Source organism: Fusarium venenatum (assembly GCF_020744135.1).
Source record: "Fusarium venenatum strain MPI-CAGE-CH-0201 chromosome Unknown EDB82scaffold_4, whole genome shotgun sequence".
Taxonomy (NCBI): domain Eukaryota; kingdom Fungi; phylum Ascomycota; class Sordariomycetes; order Hypocreales; family Nectriaceae; genus Fusarium; species Fusarium venenatum.
Window position 1 is genome coordinate 6,091,648 of NW_027072132.1, and position 13,385 is coordinate 6,105,032.

The 13,385-nt window shown below is 46.5% G+C and overlaps 2 protein-coding genes and 1 non-coding gene across 3 annotated transcripts; all 3 read left to right on the forward strand.

Annotated features, from left to right (window-relative positions):
* The first annotated feature begins 1,781 nt into the window (after positions 1-1,781).
* Positions 1,782-2,979, forward strand: EDB82DRAFT_347973 (uncharacterized protein). The gene is made up of 2 exons (XM_025725218.2): positions 1,782-2,627; positions 2,681-2,979. The coding sequence occupies exon 1, from the start codon at positions 2,116-2,118 to the stop codon at positions 2,578-2,580; it is 465 nt and encodes a 154-aa protein (XP_025593839.1). The 5' UTR covers positions 1,782-2,115; the 3' UTR covers positions 2,581-2,627; positions 2,681-2,979.
* Positions 2,980-5,638: 2,659 nt separating this feature from the next.
* EDB82DRAFT_517247 (cytidine deaminase-like protein) lies at positions 5,639-6,689 on the forward strand. The gene has a single exon (XM_025725219.2). The coding sequence runs from the start codon at positions 5,907-5,909 to the stop codon at positions 6,420-6,422; it is 516 nt and encodes a 171-aa protein (XP_025593840.1). The 5' UTR covers positions 5,639-5,906; the 3' UTR covers positions 6,423-6,689.
* A 106-nt stretch (positions 6,690-6,795) lies between these two features.
* EDB82DRAFT_t253 lies at positions 6,796-6,879 on the forward strand. The gene has a single exon. It is a non-coding gene; the product is annotated as a tRNA-Asn (tRNA).
* Positions 6,880-13,385: the final 6,506 nt, after the last annotated feature.

Genomic DNA, 13,385 nt, shown 5'->3' on the forward strand with positions numbered 1-13,385 from the left:
ACAAGGCCAGGGACCGATTTTGGGTGTGTTGGGCGCTGAAGGGGAAAAGACCTCCCCCAGCCCAGGGCTGTTTGAGAGAAAAGGGAGGAAAAGAGAGGGCGTGGGGGAGACAAGAGAGAGATCTAACGGAAGAGGAGAGAGGAAAGACACAAAAAGCAATCAAACCATCAAATCCGATAAATTACAGGTGAGACAAACATGAATGATCACAAACAGCGACAAAAGTAAACGAATGGCGTTGGTCCTGAATAATCGCAAAAAGCAACGAATGCGACAAGATGGATGAATGAATGGATCATCATCCATCTCATGGGAGGTACAAACAGCGACCGGACTCGTTACAGCAGCACCAATAACACACCAATAACGCATAGGCAATCAATGATTCACTCGTGTCAAAAGAATACAGCACAGTATCAATCAATCAATCAACCATGCCAGTCAGTCAGTCGTATTTGCCATCACATCACATCGTATCCTTGACGCATTGCTTCGCTGACCTGGCGTAATCAAGATACTTGGATCATGGTTAATAAGCCCATCCTGTTCGTCAGCCTGGGCGGTTCCAGCAGTGCCCCCCAAAGACCACGACCAAAGAGCTGCTTGTGACTCCCATTTGCGTTGATGATGACTGTGACTTGTGTCCCGTTGCCGCCACGCGCAGCCCGTGATTTGGTATCTTGACCCGCGGGATGAGGGAGGCGCAAGCCTGTGATTGAGACCGTGACAGCGAATGCCAGCACTGTAAGTGACATTGTGGTTGCTATTCGTAGATACGTATAGTACGCCCAGGGCAGCCCAAGGCTGGGGGAGGCGTTTTTCGCCCTTACCCCAGATTACGAAAACAAGCCACAGGACAGAGACAAGCTCAAAAGGAATCAAGTCATTGAGAGAAAATAGGTTGTTTATGTCTTGGACGGGAGCAGATTGTCTTGAATTGATGACCGGTTTGGTCCAATACGGAAGTTGTTGTGTTATTGTTGATCTGTCGGCTGTAACGTATCCGTAAATCCTGTTGCCTATATGAAGCTTTGCTTATCTCAACAATTTCCTTTTATTTTCGGTGACAGTGTCAGTATCAGTATCAGTATCAGTCAGTAATTGTCTCGTCTCTCGTCACTCCAACTGCAAGTTTACAAAGCAAGTTACTGTATACGGCAAATGTTGCTCATCTCAGCTCAAACACTAACACCAACACCGCCAGGCAAACGCGAGTAACCATCCATTACGAAAAATTGTTATTCTGGTCTACTTCTCACAATCTCTCCTCAATACGTCTTGTGTTAGAAACCTGATTTATTGTTATTGTGCGGCCAGTTCTCGGCTCTTTGGACAATTTGACCCGAGCGCGATAAGCTATTTCACCTCCAAATCCCAAGGTAAAAAGAGGTCTTGGCGAATTCTTTGATAGAAAACAGGAACAGATCTGGATACCGAAGCGACCCATTAAACTTACCGTATCTCTGACTCTGACTCTTTCCTTTCCTTGTTGTTCTCGTTCCCTCCCCACGGATCCGCTCTTCGGCCACCCCTCCCTCTCGCTGGTATTTTGTTAGTGGTTAATAGGCGTTGTGCCCGCTCCGGCCGTCCACTTAGCCGCTGTATCGCCCTGATTTTCCCTCTGACTCGAATTTCCCACCGCTCCTTTTCACTTTTGCCACGCCCCCTTCTATCCCACCAGAATTCACCCCCCCACAGCACCACGCCGAGCAGCACCTCGGTAGAGTAGAATTTAGCATTCGCCCTCTTTCCCGACGAGCAAGACCCTTGGACCCGCACTCGCACCCGTTCTCGGTCTCACTCCCCCTGGCATCAACCGCACACCCTTTTCACCCCCATTACACGTAAATCCTCCATTCCACACCCAAAAACCAGAACACAGATCAAATCTCACACGCCCCTGGCCTCCCTTAGTCGGCTGCCTGCCCGTCTTGCTTCATTCATTTATATCTATCCGCATCCCCAGGTTTTCGTCTCGAGGATCCATTTATCTACCGTCCACAACAAAGAACTTCAAGTGATCAACACTTTACTACTTGCTATTTAGCAACAGCTATAGCTCTTCGAGCTTCAATCACGACATTCACCTCGACTATCATCACGACCACCGCAACAATGTTCGGTTCATACAGCTCCATTAGCTCCATGTGCGCTTCTTCTGCGCCCATGGATATCGCGTCTCGCAACATCTACCGATCTCAGGACTCCGCCTGCGCTTTCCCTTCATGGCCTCGACGCGACTCTCTCTCCGAGTCTGATCGTGAGGAGCGACCCACTTCTTATCTCTCCGACGACGACCTGTTCCTCTCCGATCCATTCGACGATGATGCCCAGAGCGTCTCCAGCGCTGGCAGCTCTTCTCCCGGTGCCATGGCCTCGCCTCCCAGCCGCATCTCCGACTTCGAGCTTCTCCAGGCTGAGCGAGAACGCCAAGCTGCCATTCAGCGAGAGTGCATCCGAGTTGTCACCCTCGAGAAGGAGCGTCGACGTGCCGCCGCACGAAAGCAGCGCCGTAGCAGTTCTCACAAGAAGAGCCCCAAGACCAAGCTCACCTCCATCAATGAGGAGGCTATTGAGTAAACAATGCTCTTGGATCTTCTTCACGACTGTTACGAATTTACGATAGCGTATGTCTACACACAACAAAAACATCAAGCTTCATTCACTAACAATTCTTCAGGCTGCTTTTTGCATTACATGGCAATATGATACCCCATGATACCCCACATAACAACTTTCGCATGTGCGCATCAATAAACGCACATGCTGGAATATCCTACCCATCATTTGGAGATGGACATCTTTCCGACACACCAAACTGTCACTCACTAAATTGGCAACCTTAATCAGCTACCCTCGGGATCGACTTGTAACCGCCGGCTTGATTCTCGGTACGCAAGTACACCACCACAACCTTGGTCAATGACGCCATGGGGTAGACCGCCTTTGGACCCAGCAAATCAGAGGTGGGGGTGGGGGTTACCCAACCAAGAATGAGTCAGAACACAAGAGGTCAAGACAGGAATGAATGACAACAACAACACAACAATCAACAACCATGATCTTTAGAGTTCCCGGTCGTGGCCGAAACTTTCTCCATCAAGAGAAACGTTGCCATGACCCGAACCGGATACATGGAAGCCTTCATCCCCCATCTTGACACTTTCTAGCCCTCGTCGGACTGTCGGCGAGCTCGGCCATCTGCCGCTGGCTTTCTCCCCGCATTGCGGCCCGGTCAATACTCTATCATCATCCGCTATTCTTTTCTGTTGAGGCTTTTATCAAAGCCGATGTTTTATCTTAGGCTCGGCGAGTCTATCTTGTTTAATCATTTTCTTTTTCACACACCATCTGGGTGGATCGCATACATGGATGGAGTTTCATTTTATTTATTGCATCATTAGGGCATGGGACACTGGATACAGTACAGGTTCTTGCATCAGTCCTCCCAACACTGGGATGAATCAGCTGGTACACACTTGGGAACAGGAACATTAGGGCATAGGATATGCACCCACACACAGCATTGCATGGTTAACGGCGACATGGCATGGAATATTTAGATACCTTAGGATAGTTTGGCGGCCTAGTGCTTGCCTTGATTTTCGAGATACCCTCTTATTAGTTAGCATCAACAATCATCATACTTGGCTTACACCTCAAAACATACTCTTGTCTCTTATTCATGTGATATGGGCGCTTCTACTCGTGACTAGCCAATATGGTCCTTTGACCCTCTGAACCCTGAACTATTGTATTCCAAACCTTGTGTGCAAGCAATCTTGGCAACAATCAAGCGCCCAGCCAAAGCTGTTGAAAGTGTGTGCTACATCCTTCCCTATCTACCAATAAACACCAACTATTGCCAAAGTATTCATCGAATACAGGCGACAATAGGGATGCTCTCTATTTTCTAGCTTGGCCCGTGGTACCGTCCCGTGCCGCGGGTTTCAAGTCAAGCTCCTTCGTCACATGGAACAAATTGACGCCTTTACCGCGGGGTGAGGTGCAGCTTAATCTAGGACAGAGCGTGTGCTTTTTTCCAGATCGGCGATACGAGACAAAGAGATTCTCACGTGGGAAGCTCGTGATAAAAGATATATCGGGTATCATAAGTTGAAAGTGGGTGTTCCTATAGACGAGGCTTTGTCTGGTATCGTGTTGGTGTGGGATGTACATCATCAATCAAAAGAAACGGGGCGCAAACGCACGGATGGGGTATTGATCAATTCAAGCCAAGTCGCGAGATTTCGAAATCGCGAAAAAGGCGAGATGAAATGTTGTTACCTTTGTTTGTTCTCGAGTTAAGTTTAGTTTGCCTCGTGGCTTGCGAGTTTAAATCGCATTGTCTAAGTCAAGCTCCATGCATGGAAAGCCCTGACATTTGCTTGGTCTCAGATGCCATTGTTGGATTGATAGTCTAATGAGAGTTGACTTAGGAACCAACACAGGGCGAACCAGATGAGTTGAAACGGGCGCTTTCACCACTGCGATACCTTTTAAAGTAGTGAGTTAAGAATAGAACATATGCCCATTTTAGGTTGACGATAGAGTGATGTTGGGAGATTATGATGCATGGACGTTATGCATGAAAGACAGAAGGTCGAAGCCAGCATAATGAAAGTGGGAGTGAGACTAGAATATAGTAGATAAAACTCGAAGTTTTGATCAGATTCTTTGAATTAACCTGGACAGTGGTGTTTGTTACTTTCAAGGGAAATGTCTATTGATGCCTTGTCTTGTTGTCCAGCCTGTCAATACGAGACGACACGGGCACAAAAGGCTAAAGATATATCTAACTTCACTAACTACGCCATAGTCTTGAGTTCTCACGGGTTACATTCGACAGTATTCTTTTGTATCCGAATCATAATGTCACAATTCCCAACGTTGAGCCGGATGTTTCGGAGTGCAGGAGCAAGCAACCAGCATAGCTTCAGTGCAAAAGCAAATACTGTTGGGGTGATATGCTTCCTTCTTCAATACAGAATGATAGACTTTGGTGTGAGAGTTCAAATAGCTCTTCAATACTCCGTAAACAGGCCCAATGTGAGTTTGTTGGATGAGAGATCACCGTGTAGGTTTATCCGAGCCTCAACATCGTAGTTGATGTCAATGATAGATGGCATGGTTCGGTCCGGTAGAGGACTATACCCAAAGGATATTAATTTTGGATGTACGTACATACATAAAACTATATTGCATACAAGTTGCTGCTCAGTTCAACAGGCTTCATGTATTAGTTGACCAAGTCATTGCCTGTCATAGTATCGCACAAAGCCATGATAAGAAATACTAGAAATCAATGAAGTTTCGTGGGATGTATATCTGACTGTAACTTGAGTTTATTGATGATTACGAGAAACGATTTCTAATTGAAAGTTCATGATGCGATCATGGCACTCCCAGGCATTGCGATGAGGCGCAAAGTTACACTGATGACTTGAACGAAGCAATCATGATGTGGTGAATATGAAAGGCAATAAGAAGCTGTATTGAATGCGTAAAATGGGCGAATACATGACATATTGCTTGGTGAAATTAGTTAACATTATTCGTGCTTTGATCATGTGTTGTGTTTTACAGACTCCATATCCTCACTATAATATGGTCTCTGAACTATGAATTGATCCGCGAATCATGTAAATAAGACCATACTTACAGTTTATGTAATACATGAGAATTTGTTGTACAGTTATGAGATAAACATGAGCCAGAATGTGGAATTGTCATCATCATCTTCCCCGCATCACGAACTTGGTAAGGCTTCACTGAATCTTGCTTCTACACAACTCTTATAATTCAACTCGACACTTATCAAAACTTACACATACGGTGACTTTCAAAATACAAACATCACACGTCAATAAGAAATTCCACCAACATTAAACTCAAACGCAATCAAAATGGTCAATGAACAGGATCGTGAACACCTCCGCCTCGCCGTCTCACTCGCCCACGAAGCTCTCAAAGCAGGCGACGCCCCTTTCGGCTCTGTCCTCGTATCATCAGACAATAAAGTCCTACGGACAGACCGAAACCGCACCGTCACAGGTGCCGATGGCGACGGCCGCCCCGACGCAACTCTACACCCTGAATTTACGCTCGCGCGGTGGGCACAACTTAACCTCAGCGCCAAGGAGCGCAAAGCTTCTACTGTGTACACAAGCGGGGAGCACTGCGCAATGTGCTCTGCTGCGCATGCGTGGTGCGGATTGGGAAGGATTGTGTACGTTTCTTCAACGGAGCAGTTGGAGGCTTGGAAGAAAGAGTTTGGCGTTGAGGCACCCGTTGCACCATTGAGTATCAACCAAGTTGCTCCAGGGATCCAAATGGAAGGTCCTGTAGAGGATTTGTCCAAGGAGGTTTATCGTTTTCATGTTGAGAATTGGACGGGGAAGGGATTTGAGTCCAAGGCTTGAGTATGGAGAGGCTAGATGTTATGGTATCAAGATGAGCATAGCAGGTGTTCGGTAGTAGCCCTATGACCGCATGGACGTTTTTATTCCAGCTCCAAGGCGTTCTATAAAAGAATTGAGTTGACACAGAATTCATGTCAAGTTGCGTGTCGGTCGTTGGAAGTGAAGGCAATGAGAACCTCTGGGCCAGCTGACTTACAAGCCAGATCCCAGTATAATTGTGGTAACGACACTCAAACCATCCAAGAAAGAATGTGAGTTAAGACAGCCAGTCTTTTTACAACCGAAGGCTTATATATTCTGTAATACGTAAGTTATTCGGAGATTGAGTCGATATAGACTCTATTTTGTTGTAGTTCTCCCATCCAATCAGCTATCCCCTGTGGCTTAGTTGGCTAAAGCGTCCGACTGTTATTCATAGACAATCGGGAGATCGGAAGTTCGAGCCTTCCCGGGGGAGTTTCTTTTTGCTCCTGTTGCTTATTGTCTATTTGCTGGCTCCTGTCTTTTTGCTTGATCGGATATGCATGGTCATGATAGATGTTTCTATCATGCCATGTTTGTTGAGTTACATATCTTGACCCTGGCCGAGGTTGTTTGGACAACCCACTCGTAAGCCCATTACTCACGAGAACTATACTTATTCATGGGCACGATATTCGGCAGTTGCTGTACATGGACGAATATTACTCTAGCATAGAAAGAAACCTGCCTGAGCTACAGACGTTGTTGCTGTTACATTGCAGCGGTTGTTCCTGGACCATTGCAACTGCGTCAGGAAGACTGACGACAACTCGTCATGGCAATAAAAATTACAACACAACTTCAATAGAACACAATACATGCCAGTATAGTAATAAGAAACCTGGGGGGCCCTACTTCTTACGGCGAAAAGCAGACACCGAAGTTTGATGTCCATCAGTCTTAAGAGACCGTTGGAACTTGACATTAATGCCATCAATTACTCAACCATCTGAGCGGGATTCCAAGAACAGGCCGGCCTACTCTAAGATTATGGATGATGTTTTCCTTACTTACGCTTGTATAGATACCTAGTTGTTTAAGAGTCATTGCCTGAGAGCACAATATAATAGTGCTTTTCCAGCAACTTTGAACTTCACAACCATATTCCTTAACCAGATGTGACATACTATTAGAACAAAAGGCTTTAAATAAAAACGATGGGTCGCCCTGCAAGTAGTAACGAACAGCTGTCTCCTTTGGGGAAAGCATGCAGCTTCTAAAGTCTCTCACCCATCGTCATGTGTATGGCCAGAGAGAAGAGAGTTTATGATGCCTAAGAATCGCCAATATGACCCAAGTGTATACAGTCAGCAAATATCAGCCCCCATACAGCTGCATGGAAGCCCAAGAATATGCAATTCCAAATTAGTTTCCCTCTTGGGTATCTTGCATTACCCCAAAACGTCTATCAGAGACCAGTCCGCTTACACCATTCCTGCGTTATCATATGCATAATACGAAGGTTCAACCTGAGACAACGCTACAAAGGTGTATGGCGTAGTATTCTCACTATTTAGCGGTAGACCCGCATCTAAGACCTTTGCACATTAGCCATCGTCTTCCTCTCATCCGTGTGGATTGAGTCGAGGCTCAGGGCAACCTTGGCGCCCACATTCCACCCCATGCACAATATCAAATCCGTCGCGGAGCCGGGTTCATTCCAATTGGGTGACGACTAAAATAAGAAAGATCTAAATAGGACCTCTTTCAATATTCTTTGTCTGCAGCTTCTACACTGATATGTACCTCTGTACTGTCTGTGCTGTTCTGCATTGCATTATATGCATTGCCAACGTCGCGAAGAGCAGACTTGTTCAACATCACTGGTATTGGTGTGTTGATATATCTAGGTAGGCACTTGAGAGATCATCACAATTGGTAGGACCTGATTGCGGGGAAGCCTGAAGCCACGCGAGTTGATGGATGCCGACGCAAGGGATTGCACGCACCCAACTTCCAACGTTGCATACATGTCTGGTGTGCCTACCTCACAACAACCACACATCAAAAGCGATTGAATTATAGAAAGTGATTTATATCAATTGGGATGTGACAGGCGTATAATCCTTAATAGGAGCACCGAGATGGGGACCTCAAGTTAGGTTGAGTGTTTGAATCCCAACATCAACTGTAGTGACCCTGGCATAGATGATATTGATTCTAAGCCCATCACACCTATCAGCATCTATACAGGTGCGTAAAGTGATCAAAAGGAACCCGGAGCGATGGCAACTTGCCAACGATACCTTGCTTTAAGAGACGTCAGGTCAAGTCCACCGTTGCCGACTGTTCCGAGACGAGACTGATCATCAATCTATCAATAAGAATGGTATTCTGTTCATGAATCGTATTATAGCTCCTACCTTACTCTGAAACAAATGCTTATACTCAAGGTGTAATAACGCGTAAGTATGAAGTCTTGTGATATTGAATTTCACAGTCTCAGGCATCGCAACCAGCCAAATTCCAAGTTTCGCGCAACGCCAACAAGGGGCTACAAAATACAAAAATTGAAGACTGATCGTGATCCTACTGACAAAGCGTCTCAAAACCATGAAGCCGAGGTCTTAACAAAAGCGTGTAAATGAAGCTTTGATATACGCCAAAGGGCCTCACTACCAATCACAGACAATGATGTATCGACAAATCTTACATGTTGGTTTCGTCCCTGGTCGATCTGGTGCAGAGAGGCGGCCGCCAGTCTGCAGCCGCAATATGAAAACATTGTAGGAAGGGATTCGGAGTCTTTTGTAAAGTGGCGTTATCAATGTGATAGTTACCATCCATCAGCTTGGCCGCATTTTGGGCCGCAGCTTATAGCATGGCGTGCCAATATCCCAGTTAGCATATCAAATGCGCGAAAGCGATGAGCGGAGACCCTACGGCTGGGTCGAACATGTCCCTTGACCAGGGTCAACCTGTTTCAGCAAACAGGGGAAATGTGATAATGGAATCGCAGGTCAATGCACTAGCCTGTCAATTCGAAAAATCTGAACTCTGAAGAGAAGAATTGGCACAAACTGACCGACCTTGACCGTGAAGCATCTGAGATTGACTTGTGTAGGACGGCATAAACGAGCTGCAAGCACCGGATGCAGCAAAGGAAAGGAAGGTGGAATGTCTCTCACATCAAGAGACTGCAGTTATCCGCTCCCATAAAGTAAAGAAGCATATATAGACGCAATCCGCGTGAGGCTGCAGCCAAGCCTAAGAAAGGATGGGGACAACCGTGGGGTAACGCAAGTTCTGAGGCCAGACAGACCAGGGCCAGGTCTATCTAGCCCCGGGATAATGAAATTGCGCATCGGTCAGCGAGAGTTCTTGATCGGTGGCGCTGAGGCCCAGTCGGCCTCTGATGGTTAAGTGTGTGCAGTTTCACAACGTATAGCGGAGCAGTCCACTTATATCTGCACATCAATATCATTCCTTGAGGTGACAAGCAGCAGACCGTGATCCAACGATAAAGAGGTACGTGTTTGAACATATTTTGTTGTAAGTGAACGTTGCAAAGACTCGTAGATCCCTCTTGCATATATATCTGATGCAAAAAAATATCCAATCGCTTCTCCTGCTGTACTTGGCTTGCAGGAAACACATACACAGAACCTGTCCGTCGGAACCGAGAAGAGCGAGGCGAATTGGTTCAATTGGAAGAGGTGCGGTGAACGAGAATGACATATGCTGCAAACATATGTCCCTAGCCGAGCGGTTGATGGACAAGGTCTTACCAGGTGGAGGCGCTTGTTGGACTCGAGGCGCTGTACCCATGACAAGACTGGGAATCCCATCATGCATATATGACAGGGAGGCGGCCTGTTGATTGGCGATGCTAAGTCTGAATAAGCAATTCGAGTTTCCTATATGGCCACATGCTTCTGAGACAAACATCGGAAGAAAGGCTTTGCTTGGTCGGGATTCAAGGTTAAGAGAAAGCTAGTTGGTATCCTTTGTCAATAGAGTTCCACGCATATGATGAGGCTGGAGCTTGGATATTGGAAGAGTCTCGAAAAGACGGAGAAACTCTGTGACTACATCCACGTTCGTAAAATACCCAATGACTTGGATATCGCGATGCTGTTGATTGAGTGTTTCTGTGGATAATTCACCCCGGATCAACTTAGCGGATCTAATTAAAGATATGAAGCAGCTAGTTTGACAGTGGGCGCCATATTCGTTGTTTGATAGGTTAATATTCCAACCATTTCAGGCTATCACCAAGACGAAGGAGTAAGTAAGGTGACGTGTATTCAAGGTGGTCTAAGTTATCGGAGGATTACTGAAAGATATGATTTTCACTTCTGTAGTAGAAAAGAAAGTCGCTGCTGATGCAGAATCTATTCATGGTAGAAGAATGTGTGTGGGTGAGGTTACACTAAAACGGGACCAGGGGCACGGGAAAAAGCAAAGAGAGATTGTGTATGCAGGAGGAGAGGAAAGAGAGATCCGCAACTTGAACAGAGTTTTGAGAATGGAAAGAAAGAAGGCCTTTAGGTGAGTCTTGCCTTGCACAAGCTGGTCTGTTTATCCATATCAAGCAAACAGTTAGGCGTGAACAGATTCACGTCTAGACTCTCTTTCCCAGTTTGTTATCGAATGAGGTCAAAAGTGGAGCAGGCAAGTTATAAGGGCACTTATGCAGCAGGATGTCAGCTCATGTCTACTTACTAACAATGGATGCCGAAATAAGCTCAAATTTTGAGCGACATTCAATATAAAATGCAGTAACATATTATCCAAGAAATACTCGTCTAATTTCTCTCAATCATTCGATATAGTCGCCAAGCAACGGCGTAGTGCTCTCAATACTTGATATAAGAGATGTGGTTGACGGAGAGGTCTGCCCCTTCTCGTTAAAATAATGTGGGTACAGACCCTCTTCACCAGCGGGACGGGAAGGAGGAGGGCGATTAACTTCTTGTAACAGAGGTGATCGGCCGGCTTATTGGCCCGTCCCGGTTAGCTAGCGTGTCCAATAAGCGCCGAGAAACCAGCTGTAGCACATCTTTGGCAAGCGGGGTGGAGGGCTCTATCCAATCAATGTTAGCATACAAGCGCTTGCTCAAAGCCCCCATGTTCTGTTTCCCCAACCACATGCTTTCATCTTCCTTCATCTCAAGAATGAAATCAACTGAGTCTTTGATAGAGGATGAGAATAACACGCTACAGAATATCCTACAGTGCAAGGGACTTTACGAAATGCCCTATCAGCCTCAGAGAACCCCCACTTTAGAGCTCGCAGCGCTCTTCCAGCAGCGGCCATCAGTGATGATGTTGTGCTAATGCACACAGGTTGAGATGTAAGGTACCGGCCACTCTTTGCTTTCGATAGTACCCAACACAACTGGATCGAGCATATCATGTCGCGATCCCAATTTTCCACTGCACCAACGTTAAAGCAACTGACCAGCTACCTGCGTGGGGAGGCTGTTGCGCTATACTCTACTGCCGTGCTGCCCTGCCCTGCAATGCTCGAGTAGCTACCACTTGTTGTTGTACCAAACGCCGCCTGCATGCTTCTGTATACGTCTCACCAGAAGAGGGGCACCAACGACTTCTCTACATGATTGATGGACTATTTTCAATGCAAATATAACATGAAATTTGGATGAGACGACGGCGAGGTCATCAAGACCAAGGGAATGCTTCCATGATAAGAGTTAAATCTCAAACGATAAGGTGCGAGCCATTCATGCGCTTGTCTGCAAATGATGGAATACAATTGATTGATTGATAGGTTGAGTACCTCGAGTCTCTAGGCCGGAATGCATCTGGAGATTTACAGGGGTCCCAGTCTACTAGTGGACCACTCAATTTGATGTGCCATCCAAACGATTCACTGAGAGAATTGAATTCAACGGCACGCGGTCAACCCACGAGGCTAAATTTGGCAGGGGGCATTGCTCGCTACATGCTTGACTTGCTGCGACTCGCTCGTTGTCAATTGCCTTGTCTTTGGTCAAAGATCCACAGTACACGATATGCGATGAGATGGCAGTCCACGTTGGACATTGTTCGTCATAGCAAGGCCGCAGCCGCCGGCCACGATCCATTCATGTTCAAAGTGACGGCCTCCGCCTCAACTGGCGCCTCTCAAACCAGAATCTGAAAGCATGCTAATGCTAATGCTAATGGCATGCTCAACACCCTGCTCGCTGTACAAGAGGGGATCCTAGTCTTCTGCAGCTTCTCTTCCCCACTCAAACTGTTAGCTCGAGTCCAAACGGCGAAAAAAAGATGCTCAAGCTCCCAATCCCCAGCCGCCATAGACCATCCTCCATTTCGACCCCTGGGTTCCATATTGTCTATGCCTATGAAGCCGGTCCGTCTCCGCTGATCCATTCAACCCAACGTTCGCAGGGCTCTATTTTAATATCGGTCTCTGATTCAAGTGTCCACTGACAGTCCAGAACGCCACTCTCTAGGCGCCATCTCTGACTATGAACCCCAACCTTGACCCATGATGGATGGTCCATCACATATAGCACACGCAGTCAGTGGACACCCACACTGTCATAAACCCTGTGTCTGTGTCTTTCTCAAAATCATCTCAACCTGCACTTTTTCTGGTCAGAATTTCCTTCTTGGGCCTCCCTCTTCTTAGTCTTCTCTTTCCGCCTTTGTTTTGCTTTGTATCGTGCCTCTGGTCCTCGAGTCCTGGCCTGTTTGTGTCGCCCCAATCACATTGTCACACCTTCAGCTCCAAACATCAACCTTGATATCACAACTCCCCAAGCGACTGATCAGCTTTTACTCCATAACAAGAAAAGGGCTCAAGGTAAGAATTTCAATTCTCTTTTTGCAATTTCCTAAACACTCCGTTCTTTCATGCCCTCCAATCGCCAATTGAGCGTCTGCTACATGCTTCTTCGGTATCCCCGTCCCTCGTCATATCTCTCGTCTTAGTCGCATGTTGTCGCTCAGCATACAAGCGCATGCAAACGC